The sequence below is a fragment of the Heterocephalus glaber genome, unplaced genomic scaffold (assembly GCF_053883595.1).
Source record: "Heterocephalus glaber isolate CG9 unplaced genomic scaffold, H.glaber_assembly_v1.0 deba00000470, whole genome shotgun sequence".
NCBI classification, from domain to species: Eukaryota; Metazoa; Chordata; class Mammalia; order Rodentia; family Bathyergidae; genus Heterocephalus; species Heterocephalus glaber.
In genome coordinates this window covers 1,755,654-1,777,583 of record NW_028258145.1, presented here as the reverse complement: position 1 = coordinate 1,777,583, position 21,930 = coordinate 1,755,654, and the positions used below count along the sequence as shown (strand labels likewise).

At 40.4% G+C, this 21,930-nt stretch overlaps 2 protein-coding genes across 6 annotated transcripts in view; both read right to left on the bottom strand.

Moving 5' to 3' along the window:
* Window positions 1-18,341, bottom strand: part of Nphp1 (nephrocystin 1) — a 52,060-nt gene extending 33,719 nt beyond the window's left edge. For 4 of the 5 annotated variants that reach the window (XM_004844331.4, XM_087202767.1, XM_004844332.4 and 1 more), the window contains exons 1-6: window positions 16,875-18,341; window positions 13,904-13,977; window positions 9,331-9,391; window positions 8,174-8,298; window positions 4,928-5,171; window positions 3,146-3,247 (exon numbers count right to left, since the gene is read on the bottom strand). In XM_004844331.4, the coding sequence (XP_004844388.2) occupies window positions 3,146-3,247; window positions 4,928-5,171; window positions 8,174-8,298; window positions 9,331-9,391; window positions 13,904-13,977; window positions 16,875-16,943 (675 nt within the window). In that variant the 5' untranslated portion in view covers window positions 16,944-18,341. Of the gene's footprint in view, window positions 1-3,145; window positions 3,248-4,927; window positions 5,172-8,173; window positions 8,299-9,330; window positions 9,392-13,903; window positions 13,978-16,264; window positions 16,833-16,874 lie in introns of those variants that run through there. The other variant, XM_021257988.2, reaches the window with a different exon arrangement.
* Window positions 18,342-20,813: 2,472 nt separating this feature from the next.
* Window positions 20,814-21,774, bottom strand: Mtln (mitoregulin). Its single transcript, XM_087202770.1, has 2 exons — window positions 21,475-21,774; window positions 20,814-20,900 (listed from the first exon to the last, which is right to left on the bottom strand). The coding sequence occupies exon 1, from the start codon at window positions 21,734-21,736 to the stop codon at window positions 21,566-21,568; it is 171 nt and encodes a 56-aa protein (XP_087058896.1). The 5' UTR covers window positions 21,737-21,774; the 3' UTR covers window positions 20,814-20,900; window positions 21,475-21,565.
* Between the last annotated feature and the right edge of the window lie 156 nt (window positions 21,775-21,930).

Sequence of the window (21,930 nt, the reverse complement as noted above, 5' to 3'; positions counted from 1 at the left end):
ATCATAGAAAGCATAGAAGGGAATTTAGACTATGATAGGGAAAAAGTATTTAACATAAAAAATGTCAAAGAAAAATGGCAAAGATTGAGGCAGACAGTTTTAACCAAAATAAATCCAGATGGAATTTATCTAAATGAAAAAATTAATATCAAAATCAAAGAAATATAAAAGTGTTAGAAGAAGATACTCTTGGGATGAGGAAACCTTTTCCAATTATGATACCAAAACCCAAATCATAAATGGAAACACTGACAGATTTAGTTAATAAAAAAAAAACATGTAGCTGAAAGTCAACAAAGAAAACATTTAACACGAATTTCTAAGGGTTAATATTTCTATTATTAAAATATTACAGACACCCTTATAAATCAGTGAGAAAAAAGATTTCTAAAAATCCCCTAGAAAAAAGGCCAAAAGATCCAAAAAGGCAATTCACAAAGAAGAAATATAAATGGTCACACAACATATGAAATGATGCTCAACCTCATTAGTATAATGAATGCACTTAAAAACAATGAGATTGTGATTTGCCAATCACACAGGCAAAAAATTAAGAAGATTAATTAGAGCTAGCACTGGCACATGTATGGGGAAACAAATGTTGGAGGGGGGAGTACAAATTGGTAAAATAAATCAAGATATAAAGGTGTAAACCCTTTGAGGCAGTGACAAACATCAGGGATTTATGTAAGAGGAATAATTAAGTAAGTCTGCCAGATATATGTGCAGACTGATCAAAGCAGAGGCTGCTGGTTGGCCAAGGTCTAGTCTCCACCCCTTCCTCTCCAGCAGAATCCCTGACTTCAGCAAGCCTTCCAGGCAGCCAGGTGTTGCCACACAACCAGATGCTGGTCAGTAATTGGAAGTTTTTTGTGTAGCTTCTAGGAAACCTTCTTACGGGGGTAACAGTTCATACATTCCCTTTTTCCCTTTTGGTGCTTAGAATCTTTAAAAGATCCAGCAGTGGACTTAACAAAAAGAGCTGCCTCACATGTAGCTACAGATTAAAGATCAGAGAGGGCCTTAACCAGTGCTTAATTGTCTGTCTTCACACTTCTTCCACTCTTGAGAGAAATGGGCTGGAAGCTAATTGTAGCTTCTCTGCAATGATTACCGGTTGGAAACGACCTAAGTGAGACCAGAATACCTGCTGCCTCTCAAAACCTGATCCAGACCTGTCCTGTGCGTCCAGCAGCCCTTTACTGCATGTGGCTACTGAGTCATTCATTTTAGTCCAGATTGAGATGTACTGTAAATATAAACCCCATACGGGCCTTTGAACTTAATATAAAAAGTAAATAGCTCAATACTTTAAACATTGATTGTATAATGAAATATTTCTGATATATTGGATAATATAAAATATATTATTAAGAACAATTCCACTTATTTAATTTTGCTTTTTTAATGTGGGTACTGAGAAATAGAGATTTGGTCTCTGTTCCTGGAAGACACAAACCATGGAATTTCCTGAATGACAGGGTGTTTTCTTATCCATCAGGGGTCCCTTGCAACCATTCCAGTGGTTATGCTAACAGGCAACTCTAGTTGGTCTGCAGACAGTTTCAGGGAGAGGGCTGGTTGCCAGAGGACCCAGCCATGGAATTAGAAGACATTGAAACTTTCAGCCCTGCACTCCAACCTTTAGGGAAGAGAGAGGAACTAGAGATTGAGTTGAGCACCAATAGTCAGTGGTTTAACCAATGCAATTAATTGAAATAAATTAAACTAAATTAAAACTCCTACATGAAACGGCTTGGAGATCTTCCAGGCTGGTGAACACATCAAGATGCTGGGAGGGGGCCAGGCCCACAGACGGCATGCAAACCAACCCAGCCAAATACCTTGCCCCATGCATCTTTTCGGTTGAGCTGTATGTGAGTTGGATCCTGTATGATAAGCTGGCAAACGCAAGTGCAATTTTCCCTCGAGATCAGTTCCAGGACCCCTGTGAAAACCAAAACTCAAGGGTGCTCAGGTCTCTTCTATAAAATGGTCCAGAGGGCTGGGGATTTAGCTCAGTGGCGCCACCGCCTGCCTCACAAGTGCAAAGTCCCGGGTTCAATCCCCAGTACCAAAAAAAAAGGTCCAGTATTTGCACATGACCAGTACCCACTTTCCTGTATACTCTGAATCATCTCTAATTACTTATAATACCTAACATCATGCAAATGTTAGGTAAATGATTGTTATACTGTATGGTGTAGGGAATAATGATAAGAAAAAAGTTTGTACATGTTCAGTACAGATGCAATTTATTTCCTCAAATATTTCTGATATGTTGGTTGAATATACAGATACAAAATTCTTGGATACAGAGGACAAACTGTAAAGTGTTTTCCTGAGTTCTGCGAATCACCATAGTGAATTTCAGACCCCAGCAGAAAGGTGGAGGTGACTCCTGAATTTACAGACAGTCAAAAGGACTGGTGGCTTCTGAGGTTTAGGACTGGCACCTGAATGTGGTGCAGTCTGGCAGGACTGAGTCCTCACCTGTGGGGTCTGTGCTCCAGGAGCCAGGGTCAGAACCCAGCTGAACTGCTGGGCACCTGGTTGGTGGAGAAACTGATGTGGAAAATGACATATATCTTTGGTGTTAGAGAAAATCTCACACTTGTTGTCAGAGGTGGTATCAAGAAAAAAAGACTCCTCAATGTGGTTACTGGAAGACTTAAAATTCCGTAGTGGTGGGCATTTGAATTCTCCTGGACAGCACTAACCCAGACAGATGTTTATATTACTTGGCACAGAAACTGATTGTGCTACATTAGGAAATAATAAGAAATAGGCTACAAATGTGCTTGCACCCTATGTTCACATTTGAGTAAGAGTATGATACAGCTGGAAGTTAACACAAAGTTAACTGGCTATGTTTTACAGTAATAATAAATGTCTTGTTATGAACAGCATTAACTCATAAAGCTTCATTGTGAAAATGTTCCAGGGCTCATGTGCATAAGAGCATTTCACAGTGCCCAAACCCATCAATACATAGCCAGTTTTCCACACTCTATCTCTAAAATTAAAGCAATTCTGCATCTCTTAGCTCATTCACTAATCAACTGAGCAAAGAATATACCTTAATGTTTTATTAAAAATGCAAATAACTGAAGGAGAAAGGAAAGGATACACAACAAAGACTCACCTCCACGTAGGTTTTGGGAATAAGACCTTCATTTCCTTTGGCATTCTTAGCTATCCACCAACCATCAGGCTTTTTTTCAATTATAAGGAGAATTTCCCCTTTCTTAAGGCAAAACAAAATAAAATTTAAAAAGAAAACTCAATAGACATGAGTATTACTTCATTAGTAATGCTTCAAAATGTATGTTGGAAAAAAAAGTATTTTTCTAATCCACGGGTTATCCTAATTTTTTTGGTACCAGGGATTGAACTCAGGTCCTTGCCCTTGTGAGGCAGGTGGCCGGAATCTCTGGCCCAAGCTTATCCTAATTTTTTTTTTTTTTTTTAGGTACCAGGGATTGAACTCGGGTTCTTGTGCTTGCGTAGCAGGCGGCAAAACCACTGAGCTAAATCCCCGGTCCCGCTTATCCTAATTTTTATCAAAAGCTTCCCTACCACCTTACCCTAAACCTACATGACTATAAATATAAGTATAAATAAATCATTCCACAACGTTGCTTAACACACATTTGAATCATATGTGAAATCATTTTCAAGGCCACAATCCAGCAATTGGATTACTGTATAAAATATCTTTGAATTTGTGAATCTCTTTGTAAAGTATCTTGCAGAAGCACCATGTAAATCCCTGAAGAAATCAATTGTGTTAAAAATTAAATCCTATTTTGAAGCAAAAAATAGTATTTTCCCAGTATATCTATCCACTTAATTCATGTTTTGAATAATACTTGTCCATGTATAAAAGTATAATTCAAATTAGAAAAACAAAGAATTTCTACTACTGGGGACATTGAAAAGTAAAGCCTTTCTTAGAATATACATTATTGTCTAATGTTAATGGCATTTTCTGGGAGAATTTGAAAATAAAATCTTATGATTTTATTAAATCATAGAATTCTATTAAAATGTATTAGTTGTACAATATTCTTGCATATCTTATTAATAGTCCGTTATTAAATGTTCAGGTAAATAAACATAAGGACCACAGTTCATATATTCATTAACAGTTCTTTGGCTCATTTTGCTAGCAGGAAACAGTCTCAACCCCCCTATCATCCTTTTTATTTTTGTTTTTCTGAGATAGGGTCTCGCTATGCAGCCCAGGCTGGGCTTGAACTTGCAATCCTCCAATCTCAGCCTCCAGAGTGCTGGAATTACACATGTGGCACCACCACACCCATTTTCCAACCTCTTTAAAAACCACAATCTTATTTTTCCATCCCACTTCCCATTTATATGTGCACAGGCCAAGCAACCATAGATGCAGCTCCCTTACCTATCTGAGTCAACAGGAAGAGGTGCCGCTTAACAGCACAACAGAGGCGCCCTGCTACCTCTAGCTAAGCACACTGCCTGTCTCAGCTGAATACCTCCATACCTATGACAATCAAAAATAAATTATAAAGTTCTGCCCCTCATTGAGAATTATCAACACTAAAACTATTTTTGAAACACTTTAGAAGAGGTTAACTTTAACGACAGAAACTCACATTGCTACTGCTTATAAATGATAATTATTACTTACTTAAACAGACTGAGTCTTAAAAATCTTAAAATCAGTAATATGTAATACAGATGTACAAAGCTGGGCATGGTGGAGCATGATCACCATGAGTTCGAGGCCAGCCTGGGCTACACAGTAAGTTCAAGGCCAGCTTAAACCATGTAGTGAGACCCTGTCTCTTCCCCCCTACCCCCATTACAGGTGTATAGGTAGAGTTTTCTTAGTCTGCTAAGTGTGCACAGCTACCCTTAGGTTAAGTTTCAGGCTTCTTCTATTCACCTTAAATGTAAGATCCCCAGCTTCCTGAGCAGTAAAATCTCCAAGAGCAATGTATTCTTTATTTGCTGCTTGTTTGAGAGATTCATCTTCCTGTTGCTCTTCCTCCTCTTCAGATTCTTCTTCCTCTCCAGCACTTTCTTCACTGTTTTCTTCTTCTTCTTCGTCGTCGTCATCGTCATCGCCATCATCATCTTGTTCTTTAGTAGAATCACTATCTTCCTCTTTTTCAGTAGGTGCACCTGTCCTACAAAAAGCATTTCTATGAATAGGACCACTTGAAACAACATACGAGAACAGACCGAATATGAGCAGAATTCCTGTATGTAAAAGAATTGCTCCATATTTAGAGATGGAAAATAAAAGAAATAAGGGGGAAGTATAACTAATGGTTTCCACTATCTAGCTGAGCAGGTGTGCCATGAAGGACCGAGGGTAGGACTGTATCTGAATAAGGCATGTGAGATGGCACAACATGAATCAGACTTGAAGCCAGGAAGCACACGATTCCAATCCTGGAATTGTCCATTCAGCAAATGCTCCTTGCACAACATTACAGGGCTTATCACACACGTAGTGGGTTTAAATTCTGGTTCTATCTCCTTTTCCTTGGATGAGCTTGGTAGGTTTCTATAAGCTTTTCATTTCTCATTGTTAAAGTCAAGATGATAATAGATCCTGTTTCCTGAGGTGGTCACAAGAATTAGACAAGTTAAAACCTGCAAAAGGTTAAGAACAATGCCTGCCCAGGGCTGGGGATTTAGCTCAGTGGTTCTGCTGATCCCCGGTACCAAAACCAAAACAAACAAACAAACCCAAAAAAACCCCACAAAAGAACAATGCCTGCCCACAATAAGCTTTCCATCCAAGTCGGTTATGCTGATAATGATGCTGCAGGTCAGGTTCCATGTAAGACATGAGGGATACATAGGTGGACCCATGCTAAAGGAGCTTATGTTGAGAAAGTCTAGGAAACAGGTAATTTTACTACTGCTCAACAGGTACTACAGTAGAGGCATGCCCAGGATGCTAAGGAATCAGACAAGAGAAACATCCAATCAGGCTGCACAGGGGATCAGAAAAGGCTCAGAATTAGGTCTTCAGGATGAGTTGGAATTAGGCAAAAAGAGTAGAAAGAAGACAGAGGGAGAGGAGAAAGGAAGCTCAAGACCAGAAAATGTTAAGTAGCACACAAATGGTAGCCCTAGATAAGGCCGAGAAGAGGTAGGGAGAGTGGATTCCCTGTGCGACTTATCTTCAAGGTAAGCAGTTTCTACAGTGCAGGAGGGAAAGCGTATGGTTTTCACTTCAGAAATGAGACCTGCCTCCAATGTGGGAAGAGACTGGAAGAAGGGCCCAAGGTGAGGTGGCTGTTGAAAGAGAGAAATGACAACAGTATGAACAAAGAAAACAGCATTTAGGAATGAAGAAAACAGGATGTACAAGATGAGAAAGAGAGGAACCAAAGTAATACACAATAACTTGGAAAAGTCACTTAGTATCTCTGACCTTTATGTGTTCATTCAATATTCAGCAAAGTAACTAAATGCTTACTGGGCATCCAAGGTGTCACATACACACTGTTCTAGAATATCTTTGTTTAAAATAGGTGTAGGACTCTCATACAATACTCACCTAAACAGAAACAAAGACTGAACAGAAAACAATTTTTATACCATAAGAATAAAAATCTATAAACTATGACATATTGATTTTCAATATAACCCTTTCTTTAAGAGATTCTGCACATATTTTACATGGGTCAACTACTCTGAAATGTTGCCAAGGATAATGGGAACTTGGCATGGTTTTTCACCTCCATTAATGTTGATGTGAATTTAATCATCAATTCCTTCATGTGAAAACAACCATACATTCTGGAATAAATCTACTTGGTCACGATGTATCATCCTTTTGATCTGCCTCGCATTCGATCTGCTAATTCTTCCTACTGAGAGTGGGCCTCTGGTTCCTGAGGGTCTTGGGATTTTCTTACAGTGCTTTCTGTCAGGATTTGAAATCAATGTTATCTAATTGCTCATAAAGCAATTTGGATTCTTTTTCTATTCTCTAAGAATATTTTGTAATGTGGTATTATTTCTTTCTTGAATACTTGTAATAATTCACCATGGGGAGCTGAATCTGTGGAAGACTCTGGAGCTGTTTCTCTCTGATTCCCTTCTGTCTACAGTGCCTGGCTCTGTGATCACAGGGGCCTCAGCTCCCCAGTCCAGTGAGACTGCTTGTTCCCTGCTTGGGATCCGCCTTCCGATGTCACAGTCTGTCCCTTACCCAGGGAGAAGGCCTGGGTGGGCAGGACTCAGTCTCTCCCCATGTCGGGATCCACCCTGCTCGCTCTATGAGTGGTGCCTGCAGATGGCTGCTGTGTTATTCTGCCCTGACTTCATTGCTGTTTGTGGTGGGAAGTCAATACAGTATCAGCTCTTCTGTCATTCTCCACCTGGGAGTCAGTGGAAATCCTAGAATCCCTGCATCTACCTCTGTTAATGTTTTTTCCAGGGTACAGTGTAAAAAGTTGGGGAATCGCATTTAGAGAGTCTGAACAGTAGTTGATTTTTTTGGCTCCCTAGAAATTGAGTTTTTTATACATAAAAGTCTTTTTGTAATTTGCAAAATCTATTATTATTAATCTTTCTAGCAGAAAAACAATGTATATTTCTGGTTCAAATTTTTCTTTTTCTTTACTTTTTTCTTCAAATTTTTAAAGAACATTTATCAAAGAAGGATTACATAAACAGTCCAAACCATTCTACCTCTTGCACATCAATAGTGACATTAAAAACATCATTCTTTTCAGATCTGTTTTGTTTCCCTAACTAGATTACGAATAATATGAGGGCAGAGACTACAATTTATACTTCTTTATAACTCTCTTGGGCTCTAATGCATTCATTACACATAATAAATAAATGCGGACTGGTTATACTGTTGCTGTCATTTTTTGTTTCTATACTGTTGTATGTCTTTATTCTGAATCAAATATAAAGACTGGTAGTGCAGGGCATGGTGGTGCACACCTATAATTCTGGCACTCTTGGAGGCTGAGGCAGGAGGATCGCAAGTTTGAGCCAAGACTGGGCAACTTAATGAAATCTTGTCTCAAAATAGAAAATAAAATTTTTAAAAAAAGTTTGGGGATGTAGCTCAGTGCAAAGGCCCTGGATTCAGTCGATAGAACTGAAAAAATTAAAAAAGAAATAATCTAAAGGAAGGAGGAAAGAGGCATACTTAGTCATATTTTCTTTACTTATGTCCACAGTGAGTTCTTGCAGTTGGTGGGTAAGCTTGTCCAGGAGGGCCTGCTCCTCTTCTTTCCTCTGATCATAGTTCCCGACAGGTGCAGCTTCATCAGCCTACGGGAGAACACGGATCTAGTTCACTGAAAAATTAATTCCATTTCCCTAATCATATTTATTTTAAAAGAATAAAACAAAAAACTCCATTAAGTGCTATAAAGCAAAATAAATATCACTGTGAGATGACCTTTACCTTACAGAAATAAGTGAGTTAAAGAAATATGGTTCATGCAGCTGGAATGCAAACTTAATGAAAACTACAATGACACCACTTGTTTCTGGCTTTTCTTTCTTTTTGTGCTAAGGATCACAGATGCTCCCTGGTTAGTAAGGGATAAGCTGTGATGGAAGACTGGCTCTAGAGCCAGAATGACAGGGCCAGTCCCAAGTTCTGCCACTTACTGAAGGGAGATCTGTCTTGTTCACTCAGCAGAGCCTATTTTCTCATCTGTGAAACAAGAATAATTAAGTCTTCAAAGTTGGGGTCCATCTGCCTCCTACGTTGAAAATTTTGTGTCCTTGGAGAAATTCAGAAAAGCCCAGATGCAATGAGGATTCAGATGCGGTCAGGGAGATGACTTCGGGCACCTTCCACCTTAAGTCTCTGTGAGTCTCCAGGCCTAGGCACCTGGTTGAAGCTCAGGCTCAAACACAAAGGATCCTGAAGGGATCACCAAGGGCAGATTCTCATTCCCATCTCTGCAGGGTCACTGACACCAGAGCTGCTGCCATGTGACACAGGGACTTTGTCACCACTTACCTCAAAATCGGAGTGTGTGTTCTCTCCCCATGATGGGGTTAAAATAGAAACAGTTCTAGTCGGTAGCCCCCATACCTTACAAAGTACTACAATTTTTAAAATTAGCTTCTTTGGGCTTTCTGAGTCCTCAGTGCTGGGCAAGCTCATCAAAGCTGGGTTTATTTTTCAGTATCCCAAGTTCTGGCATTTCTGCCCTACAGCAGGCACGTAGTAACCTGTCGGATAGCTCTGCAGGTCCCTAATGCAAAACTAGGGACTCACCAACTTCACTTCATTCTCACTTAGTAAAAATATCTGAATAAGAAATTTTTCTGTAGTGTAACACTTACCTTCTTTAATTTCTGAAGAGTGCTTTTATTTTCATCTATTGCCTGTTTTAACTGAATACATCTAAATTTTTAAAAAGAAAGAAAACACATGGTTTACTATTGTCAGAACCAGAAAGCTATTTTATAAAATTATTCACAGACTCTAGGCAGGCAAGGCAATTAGCTATTGCATGAATAATGTTTAAAAATTCACATGTGACTGCTTTTCTACCCATTAGCTTTGATGATCCTTTATAGCAGTGATGGTGAACCTTTTAGAGACCAAATGCCCAAACTGCAACCCAAAACCCACTTATTTATTACAAAGTGCCAATGCTGCAATTAAACCCGAATATCTGATGCTCAGCTGCTGGGGCAGTGAGGCTCCTGTGCTGACAGAGAGGGCACTGCATGCCCACTGTGGCATGTGTGCCATAGATCGCCACCACTGCTCTATAGCCAAGCTCTAAGGTGCTCAGACAGGATAACCAAGGCTCAGAAAGCTTCTGTGACTTCAGGAAGAACACGGTATTTTACATGCTTGTGCATCATGACAATTCCATAGACTGAGGATGGAGCCACAGAGACACAAGTAACATGGTTACTAACTGTGTATCAGACCATTTACGAACAGCCTCATTTCAGCCTCTTAACCCTCACTCCAAACAGAGAGTCAGTTTCTAAAGAGACTCACGTGGGCCAGGCACAGTGGCACACGCCTGTAATCCTAGCACTCTGGGAGGTTGAGGCAGGAATACTGCAAGTTCAAGCACAACCTGGGCAACTTAGAGAGACCTGTCCCCCCCCAAAAATACAAAGATGGGTCTGTAGCTCAGTGTGAAGACCCTGGATTCTAAGCCAAAAAGAAAAGAGAGAAAAAAAGAGTCATATGTTTAGTCAGTGGCAGAGTCAGTGAAGGATTCTGCAGCTGACCTGTCCCCACCATGCCATGCCATACTCTTCCTTTTGAACTTGGCTTGTCCATATAGGCACAGTTAAGACAGCTCATAGAATTTAGTGTAAATCTTAGATCCCAAAGAAGACATGTAAAAATGACCCCAAATGGGCTACAACTTATGATGAGTCTTTAAAGGATCAAATACTTTTTCAGTATTTGGAGCCACATATATATATTCTTTTCTGCAATCATTTCTTATGTTATTTGAGTTTTATTTTTTCTTACAGATGTAAGTAAAATGAAATGGAGTAGGGTAAAAGGGGAAATGGGTCAAAAATCCTGTGTGAAAGGGGCAGAAAAAGAGAAGTGGGAACATCAAGTAATGGCTGATCCTGCTGTCATCTTCTCCTACCCCTCCTCTTTGCTGGTCTCTGCTCCCCATAAAATCTACATCCTCAGCCTCCAGAGTAGGAGGCTGGACCTGGGTCCTGGGTGGCCAAGGAATCATAAAAGCAGCAAAGTGGGTGAGGGGTGCCTCCCGTGTGTCCTCCCTTCTGAGGTGTGAATAGAGCCTTCCCCTTGCTGCTGTTAATGGGCTTTGTCACTGTGAGGAGCATCATGAACAACCTCAGGATGGCAGAATGGGTGGCACCACAGCTGGCCTTTGAGGATGTCACAAGCCATGGATGCACCACGGGGGACTGCGGACTTCTTGTCAAACAAGATTCACAATAAAAGCTGCTTATTTTGACAGCTGTCCTATTACTTGACCAAAAGAATCTTTAGTGAAACAGAGACTCAGAAATTTCACTAAGGAGCCAGAGTGGAAAACGAGTTTTATATAATACACTCAAAAACCACCAAATAATTATAATGATCTTCTTCATGGCTGTAAAATTATTAAATCATACACAGCTCAGATAGTTAAGACTCCTGGTTCACACACGATCTATGCACACACATATCTTCACTCCTCCTGAAACCCCACAGAAAAGGATAAGAACATTTTCAAAGGTAATAACCCCACATAGTGCAAAGAATGGAAGAAGGACCACAAGCCAACAAGGGGTGTGGGCAGATTTCCCCAGTGTGAAAAAAGGCTGGAGGCATGTTCTTCTATGATAGAGGAAGCAGCCTCACAGGCACAATGGGGACATAAGCTGCCCTGCAGAAAAGCCCAGGATTTGGGTCAGCAGACAGGAGGTGTATCTGTCTAGGTTGACACATCAAGAAGTTCTACAGATGAAAAGATGTGCATGATGGCTGGGCTTTGCTATTTATAGTAATCAGGTATTATATACAGATATACACACAGGTGTAAATTCTCTTGTATAAATTAAATCATGTCCATAAATTTAAGCTTTGGAGATGGGAAATCAGTCTGAAACAATCTAAAACCTTTATCTCACTCAGGGAAGAGTAAAGATACTGATACACTCAGATTTAGTAAAGGTTCTTCTGTAATAAGTCTAGTGACTTTCTCAAAAGTCTGTTTACAGAAATCCTGAGCCTGTGAGCTCCTTTTCTATTACTTCACCCCTTTCTGTTCTCCTTTTATACCAATTATTCTCTAAATGATGATGATGATGATGATGATGATGATGATGATGATGATGATGAGTGACCTGAGAGAACCACAGTTGCTAAAGAAGTATCTTGCACACCAGGTTAAAGCCCACCCTCTTCTGGCATTGGGGGCTCCTCAGACTAAAGGCTGGTTCCCAGCCAATGAGAAGCCCTGCCCATGTGCAAAGAACTTCATTCCCCTTCAGGAGACAGCGCTAATAGGAAAGATGCCACAGATCAACCCTATAAGAACCCAAGAGAGCTCACTAGAATCGACCCCCTCATTCTTAAATAAAATGAGTAGCCAAGGACCACCACACATAATAAAAAAAAAACTAGGAACATAAGGATAAAATTTAAGATCAACTGGGTGTGGTGGGGCAGGCCTGTAATCCCAGGACTTGGGTGGCTAAGGCAGGAGGATCGCTGCAAGTTCGAAACCAGACTGGGCTACATAGTGAATTCAAGGCCAGCCTGAACTACAAAGCAAGACCCTTTCTCATTAAAAAAGACTAGCCAAAAATAGACAAGTAAGCGTTTGAGCCCAGAGGAAGCAAAGATGATTCAGATAACAGAGAATTTAAAAGCAAACCTCCTAATTGTGGAAGTGAGAAGGGGGGTGATTATCTGAAAACAGGAACATGATGCTACAGAAAAAGAACAATTTAAGAGAAGAAAAAACTACTAAGTTAACAATTCATGGCTGAAATAAAACATCCACCGAAAATTTACAAGAAGTCAAGAGAATCTTCCAGGTGTAAATGAAAAAGACACAGAAGCAAAAACTACCAAGAGAAGAGAGCTGAGGACCTGCCCATGATACTCACACCTGACTCAAAGGTGTTTCAGGAAGAAATGGACAAATGGAAGTAAAGAAATGATTTTCAGTGAAATAAAAACTCCTAGAGCTCATAAAAGACATGAATTTTCAGACTGAAAATACCCAAATGAATGCTGAGAGGATAAAAATGACACAGAACTGTACCGTGAGGAAATTCCAGAACACCAAAGCTGAAGAAAAAAATCTCAAACAGCCAATTATCAGAGAATGATACTCAGACTTATCTGTACCACTGCATGCAAAGAAAACTGAATATCTTCAAAGGTTTAAGTAGATATTATTTTTAATTCTATGTCCTGCTAACTACTAATAAAACCTAAGGGCAAAATGACATTTTCAGGAGTTGGACACAGTGGCACACACTTGTGATTCCAGCGCTCTGAGGCAGGACAGGAAGTTCAAGCCCAGCCTGGGCAATTTAGCGTCATAGCAAGGCCTTGTCTCGAAAAAAAATTTCAGAAGGGTAGAGATGTAGTTCAGTGCAAAGGCCCTGGGTTCAATCCCCAGATACACACACACACACACACACACACACACACACACACAAAAGAACATTTTCAGTCTTTTTGCAAAAATCAACATGAATTTCTAAATAACTGTGAGGGGATCTTTTTATACACAGCTTATTAAAATAAAATTTAAAAACCTACTTTCCCCAGGGACTTTGAATTCAGCCTATAAACATTATTCTATTTTAAATCTAGCAAAGCAGGTACAATCACCTTCATATTTTCTTTAAACAATCAATCCTACTAATAATTGTAAATTAAATTTCGTTTAACATTTTTTTTGTTTTTGGTACTGGGGATCAAACTTGGGACATTGCGCTTGCAAGACAGGTGCCAGAACAACTAAGCTAAATCGCTGGCCCTCCATTTAACATTTTAAAAATTGATTTATATTTTATTTTACTTCTAGGTGTTTTGAGTAGCTAACTTAAGTAAAACTTTTCCAAATAATTCTAATAAATCATTTAAACTAATAGAATGAATTTCATGTTCTTTTGAATGTTATAAACTTTAAATACCCCCAAGACACAGATTACTTTAATGATGTTCTAAACTTGATTCAAAAGTATTAATAGTCTAATTTAATTTAGGGGATAAAAATGTCTATTTAATTTTAAACTCTTCTAGGGTTAAAAAAAGTAAAAACAAAACAAAATCACAGAAAGGGAGGGAAGGAAAGCAAGAAAAAAGAAAGCTTGAAATGATTTCAGTGTCTTAAATCTTACTCATTGAAATGTAAGTGCAGTGCCTAGAAATCTCATATAATTTAGCATACTTTACCTTTGGTAAATATCTTGCCTTTTATTGGGTTCTAGAGCTCCTTTCAATTGGCTTTCAGAAAACAAACTATCAACCTATGAGAAAGGGAAACAGTTTAAAATATCACCTTAGGAAATAAAATTTTATTTCTCTTTTTTCTTTCTTTTTTTTACTTTCTCTTTTTCTTCAGTATAGAATGAACAGTTTTAAACATAATAAATAATAAAGTTGAAAGAATTTTACAGCAAATATTCATCCACCCATAACTAGATTCTACCACTAACATTTTACTATGCCTATTTGATATGTCCACCCGTTAATCCATCTTATTTTTTACGCATTTCGAAGTAATCTGCAGTCATTAGTACAACACTCCCTGAACTTGGAGTGTCACTAACTCGAGTTCAATATTTGATATAAAATTTGCATACCAGATGCACAAATCTAAAGTGTACCTTTGCCACACTTTGACAAATGCATAACTTATATAACCCAAATCCCTATCAAGATATAGGAAATTACCTTAGAAAGTTCCTGTTGTCTCTCCCAGCAAATCCCTGTCCCATTCTTTCAGAGACAAACCTGTTCTTTTACTACTATATTAACTTTGGCTGCTCTTGAACTTTGATATAAATGGATTTACACAGTATATATTTTTGCATAAATCTTTCCACCATACCACGTGTCTGAGATACTTCCATATTGCTATGTTAGTTTATTCCTAATTACTAGGTAGAATTTACTGTATCAAGTGTACCATGACTTTATTTATCTTGACTTAATATTTTACAAGCACTCAATGTATCACAAAAGAAGCACACGCTTCTCTGGTTTCTTTTCTACAGATTATATGAAAAGATAGTGGATGAAAAGAGAAAATTTCACTAGTTTTTTCTCTATGCTTCCTATTTGGCATCTACCTGAGTGTTATTTACAAAATCACACACCCAGTGATGGGACCAGTTATCATAGGCATGACCCAAATAGGAATTGGATTCCTTGTCCACTTGGAAATGCATTCCATTTTTCTTTTTCTTTTTTTTTCAGTTTCAAGTGTCTGTTGTGGAGATAGTAAAGAATTAGCTAATATTATCAAAATGTCCTTTCCAGATACTCAAAGTATTAAAATGCTCCTGATTCCATTTGATCCACATTAAATAATCCTTGTAATAGTCTGTTTTATTTTTGCTTTAATAATTACTTTTATAGTTTACTTCTGAAACTTTTCCTGGTTCGTCTAATGTCCCACTAAATTTAAAATTAGATAAGAATCATATTAAGTCTACCAAAACTCAGCAAAAGTCAGTGCCCCATCAAATTTTACTTTTATTTCTACCAAAAGAGTATTTTCTTTTCGTTGTGCCACTATGATTTCAAAGTCACTAAAATTCACTAAATTTTAGCTGCCAAAGTCACTAAAATTTACCTGCCAAATCTTTTGTACATTGTTCAATTTAATTTATTTTTAACTGATACAAATCAAAAAAATTATAACTATATTTATGGGGTAACAAAGATATTTCAATACATATATACATTGTGTAATGTTTAAATCATGTTAAACATATCTATCTCCTAAAACATTTATTACTTCTTTATGGTGAAAACGTTTAAATTTTTCTTTCTTTCCCATAATGCTGGAGATGGAAACTAAGGTCTTACACATGCTAGGCAAGTGTGAAAACATTTAAATTTTAAACTTTTAAATAGAGTCCAAAACAGCATAAAATATGAACATAAGTAAATCTCTTATCTGTCAAAGAACATATAATAATTTTACTTAGTGGAAAAATATGTGGTGAATCACACTTTTAAAAAGTATACAATTAGTAAAGTGAAATACAAATTTCAGAATATAAATGAACAGTCCAATACTATTTACTTTTCTTTTTTTTTTTGGTACCGGGGATCGAACTCGGGTCCTTGCGCTTGCACAACAGGCGACGAAACCACTGAGCTAAATCCCCGGCCCACTATATACTTTTCTTATTACTTATTTACTTATTTTTAAAATAAGCATTTAGTGCACTGAAAATATACACAAGCAAGAAAAACAACAACCGTTAGTATTTAACCACACAGATACCATTGTAGTATGTTTCCTTTCTGTATCTTTTCTGTTACTGAAATATTGTATATTCCATTCTATATCTCTAAGTTGCCATTTTATCATATTTTCCCTTCACATTAAAATTTCTTTAACAAATTTTAGTCACAGTATTATTCTATCCCACCCTAAGTTATTTATCCATTCTTCTATTACTGATCATTTGAGACAGTATTTTTTCTACTATAAGCAGTAATGTGATGAATATTTTTTTCGTCAATCTTTGTCCCAATTTTTCATTATTTCATACGGTAGATTCTTGTAAATGTAATTACCCAGCCCAGGAGACTGAATATTTGCTGCATTCTATCAATCTGCTGTCCAGAAACGCTGCACCTTATACACTGGGACCGCGGATGTGAAGTGCCTGTTTAGTCAACGTCCCGGAACTGAGTACTGCGACTTTTAAATGTTTGTGATCTTTTTGTCTCCTTTGCAGTGACTTGGTTATCTTTGGAAATTAATTGCTCTCTCGTGTTTACAAGTTACTTGTGTTTCCTGTGTAGTTCAGTCTATCGGATCGTAATGTTCTGACATGCTGAGACTATTCCTGACTTCTCCTGAGGTTCAGCAAGCAGTAAGGAGAGGGGCCGGAGGGCGGGCGGGAGCCGGCGGGGAGGACGCCGAGAGAGAGCTCAGACTGGGAGGGGAGGGGAGCTGTCGGGATCGAGGCTGGGTGCTTGGGTGCTGGGGTAGGTTACGAGATTCGGGAGGCTTCGCCAGAGGCTGGGGTTGGGCTGGAAGCGGCAGGGTCAGAGCCGGGTCAGGGCCGGAGACGGGAGGGGGCTCACTACCCGGGGAGGAGTTGAAAGCCCGGGGTCCCCTCGCCCGCCGCAGAGCCCGCCCTTCTCAGGCCCGGGCTCCTCGTGGCAACGCCCAGCTTACCTGTAGCTTCAGCTCCTGGCTGCGGCGCCGCACCACCTGCAGGGGATCGCGAGGCCGCCTGGCTAGCATCTTCCTGGCTGCTGCGCCGGGGCCGCGGTTGCTAGGGAAACCAAGGCGTCGGCGCGGAAGGTGACGCCATCGCCGCGCGCCCGCACGCCTCCCAGCCTGGGACCTGGGCCGAGGGGCGGGAAGGCGGCAGATGAGGTCTTGCGGCCACGTCACCGGGGCGTCCCAGGCTCTCAGCTAGGTCCTTGCTGCCCAGGCAATTACTTTTCCTTGCCAATCCAAAGGATCTGGGGACTGCCCCACGGCGCCGAAACACAGGTCCTACGGTACATGAACACTAAACGACATTCCTTTTGGGGGTAATTTTTGGCCGTTTGGTTCTTAGTGCCACTTTTTATAAACTAATCTTCCGAGACAATTTGAGCCTCTTAGGCGCTTTCATTACCTACAAGAACATTATGGCCCTCATGGGATGCCGGTCCTGTTGAATATCTCACTTAAAAAGGCAGTTTTTTATTCTTTGCTGTTTAGGGGTAATCGTGATATTTCGCTTCATTCTAAATTTACACGTTGTCCATCCTGAATTCTGTAGGGTGGTGGTGGTGGTGGTGATTCGTCCTACAGAGTCTGAGGAAATTACGAGTTCTCATTTGATTCTCAGTTTACATGGACTCTCAGGAAGGTAGTCGTATTTCCCCAAGTGGGTCAGCACCCTCTAAATTCACTTCCCAAACACTACAGCAAATTGCACTTGAGTAAGAATGATGATCCAAGAAAATGTGGGGTTTTTTTAATTAAATGGAATACTACTCAGTCATAAAAATAAGAAATTAGACATTTGTAGCTAAATGGATGCAAACCATAAAGGTGCAGCTCACTGCACTTCTACATACTGAACACACTGCGTATAGCAGCACCCAGATTAAGAAACTGAACATTACACACACCCTAATAGTCTTCTCCTAGTTTTTATCACCCTCACCCCCAACCACCAAAGGTAAACACTATCTGAAGTTATTTTTTGTTAGTACGTTTGCACCACATAATGATCATGTGGTGGGATGGTACATGTACATAACACATCTTAATTCATTATGTCCTCTTTCCCCCTCCATCTCTTGGTTTTATCCTATGTTATAATGTTATAATCACACAAACTTATTTTTCATCCTTTTGGATTATATAATGTAATCATGCAGTATGTGTTGGCTTCTTGTGTATTTTCAACATCATGTTTACAAGATGCTATATTGTCTGTGATTTGCTCATTCTCATTGGAATTTTAAGTCAAGACTTGTGCATTCCTAGAGGCTAAACAGGAAGAGACTGCAGATGCTAGACAATGTATATGGGGATCAAGTCCTGGCGCAGTGCAAGAGAGAGATGTAAAATACAGCCAAGGCCAGAGAGAAGTCAGCCTGGGAAGGGGCCCCTGTCTCTCCTAAGGAAAAGTGAATGAGACAGACCCTCAAAAACAATGCGTTTCAGCCTCAGCTGAGCATGGCAATCACCCGAGGAGCCTTAACCACTTACTATTTAAATACAGGATAACAAAAAATAGCACATTTTTGTTGTTTATAATAGAAAATATAAGTGACAATTCTATCAAATTCATCGATACAAGGATTGGTTGAAAAGATATCTGGGCATCTGCCCGAGTGATGCTAGGGGAAACTGTTAAGTGGTTAAAAATCCTAATTCCCAGGCCAAAATCTCTGGGAAGTGGCATGCAGGAATTGGTTGTTTTGGGGGTTTTCATATTAGGGACTGAACTCAGGGCCTTATGAATGCTGGGAAAACATTCTATCTCTAAGCTGCACACCCAGCCCTTTATTTTCGTTTTGAGACAGGGTCTCACTGTTGCCCCGGCTGACTTTGAGCTTTTCATCTTCCTGACTCTGCCTCATAAGCTAGGATTACAGGCATGTGCGACATGTTACCTTTTGTGTGTGGTAGTGGTGGGAAGGGTACTAGAAATTAAACCCAGGGTCTTTGCACTGAGCTTATCCCCAGCCTTTATTTTTTTTTAACAAGGCCTCCTTAAATTGCCCCAGGCTGAGCTAGAATGTGAACCTTCTGCCTCAGCCTCCCAGAATGTTGGGATTACAGGTGGCTGCCGCCATATCTGGCAAGGGAATTAGTTTTTTTAAGTCTCCCTAGGTGATCATAATGGGCAGCCCTTTTGAAAATACAGCTATTGAGAGATGTGGGAATTCTCACCTAATGGTCTTTGTCTTACATGATAGAGAGGGAGCTCTAAGGAATGAGAAGTGTAAATTGGGAGGTTAAGGACTACAGAGAAACATACTAAAAAAACAGAAAGATACAGGTCACTATGGAATCTCTCCTGTACTGGGCCATGTGAGACAGGTAAAGTGTCTCTCTGGAGTAGGTTTGGTGGCCAAAATGAGAGAAAAAGCAGTCATGAAGGGTAACTATAGAAGTGGGGATGAAGTCTACTATTACGAGAGCCCAGGATGACTGAGAAATGGGACGGGGGGGTCAGACAACCAGCGGCCTCCAGAGTAGGCAGATACAGAGATGTGGAGGATATCAGCTCTCCTTAAGAAGTGTGTTTACTTGTTTAAAGAGGCCAAGTTCAATGTGATGATAGGTCCAAGCCTGTTGGACAAGGTCCAGGGCATGGCAGAAGCAATGTCGAATGAAGCAGGTGGTCTGACGGACCCATATGGGGAACAAAAGGAGTCAAGGTAGAGAAGCAGAAGTGGGCCAACCAAGACACATACCTGCTGTGACTAAATGGCAATGATAAATGGGAGTGAGGGCATGTATTTCCAAGGTATCCAACTGCCATGTGACTCCTGGCTCAAAACTTCCTGTTTCCAATTTGGCTAATGAAGTGTTATCTCCATGTGACAGCATTTTCTAGGAAAAAACCAACCACATTTAAATACAGTAAAGGTGATGGGTAATGTCAAGGGGAACTGCTCACCACTGACTGGGGAAATATGGATGTGGCATAAAGAAGCAGTAGGAAGAAAACAAGGAGAGGCTGAAGATCCTATACGGTGGACTCCTGGGATTGAGCAGCACATGACCAGAGGTGAGATAGGAGAAGGGGTGAGTGTGTCAGGATGCTATGCCTGAATAATGACAGTCAACAATGGAAAGATCGGGTCCACCAGGAACATGACAGAGAAAAGCCCCAAAAGGAGAACTAGACCAATCAGAACCCCAGATGCTTCATGGGCATACTCCCACAGCCTGGGGGCAACATGTGTCTCAAGAAACCCATACCCTTTCAAAGAGCCTCAATTCTCTGAGCCTCAATGAGTGATGGTGACTAGAAGCTTCAGGAAACTATAGCCCAGATGGGATGGAGCTCTAACAGCCAACATTTCAGTCCTCACTCTGCATTCACAGAATGAATGAAAACAAAGGCATAGCAGCCCCTGTAAGATGGGAAGTGAAAGGGAGGCTTTCTGCAGAAAGTTTTCCCAAATTGTCTTACGTTAGTACAGAGCTGACCTTCATAGCAAAGACAGTGTGCCTGAAAACACCTCTTGCAAATCAAAAGTAACCAAGGTTTTGGTCACTCAATCTGGAGAGTGGTTGGGATTTATCCCTGACCTCCATTCAAGAGGGTTTCTCCTTCACATGTATATTTCACAACACATAAAGGAGACTTTTAGCCAATAAAAACTTATATTCTGCACTTGATCTTACATATATCATACTTCAGTTACGGTACCCCTTGCTTTCTTGAACAGGCCCAGTAACAGAACCCATAAGGATTCCATTGCTAGCTCTGCCTTGTGGCTGTACCAAGGAACTGGCATAGATTCTCCTGGAAAGATGACAGATGGCTGCTCAAAACCACAAATATCAGCTCTAAGAATCCAGATCTCCTGATGTAGTTAATGGCAAGCAAGACACTCCTTTCCCTTCGAGGGGCTAAGAAAGGTCCAAAGATGTTTAAGATTTTTTTATTTTAAAAAGATTCATAAAGTGCAGTAAGACATTATTTCTTTCCAGTGTTTTACATCCATCATTGACAAGCTGTGGGAAACATAAGAAAAGAAAATTAGTAATAGATAATCTTTAACTTCAAATTATTGTATTACACCATGAACTGTAAGATCTGGTATTACAGGTAAGAAAACCGAGGCCCAGAAAATTTATGGGGCACAACTCTGATGAAAAAAAATATGCCAGCATGCAATGTTTCTGACTTCCAGGCCAAAGTTCTGTCCACTTTACCCGGAAGAATTCGGGTAGAAGTTTACAAAACCTCCATGCCAAGATGTACTATGGTGCTACCAAGGGTTATCAAAATGAATGATGGAGGCCGGGGAAGTGGCAGAAACACATTCACGACTTTTTTGTGACTTGATGCTTTTCAATATTTTCCATTTTGAAGTTAAATGTCCAGACAAAACTGTATTGCCCGCGGTAAAGCATTACCATTAAATATACGCAGTGAACTAAACAGTTAATACTGAAGAACAAGTTATTAGAGAAAACCATTTCCACTTTCTAGCGTCTTAGGGAACGAGTCCATTGCTATGAGCTACCTCATAAAAAGGTAACGTCCGACCCCAACGTCTCCCCTTAGGCACACTGCACTGCTCACCCGCGCTCCAGGAAGCGCACCGCACCGCAGATTTTGGGGTGAGGGGAGTCCGGCTCAAGCCGGCCCCAGCTGGGACCCACGGCGCCGACTCTCAGGCCAGGTCCAGCTTCTTCTGCGTCGTGGCCAGCTTGTCTTGCAACCTTCGTTTCCTCCAGTCCAGGTAGCGCCTCCGCAACCGATTTGCCTGCCAGCCCACGAGTACTCCGGAGGCGAACGCCACCAGCACTGACACCTGCAGCGTCCTCTCTGACACATCAGCCATTGCAGCCGCCCAGCGTGCAGTGTGTTCTACGGCGCGGCGCGGGGATCAAACGACGCAGCGCGTTTAAGGCCGGCGCGCTGCAAAGACAACAGAAAGGCGCAATTGCTGCTAAGCAGCGCCTCCTCCCACGCGTGGGTTACTGGTACAATTTTCTGTTCTCTCAAGCTTTCCCACTGGTTGGATGGCCCCATCTT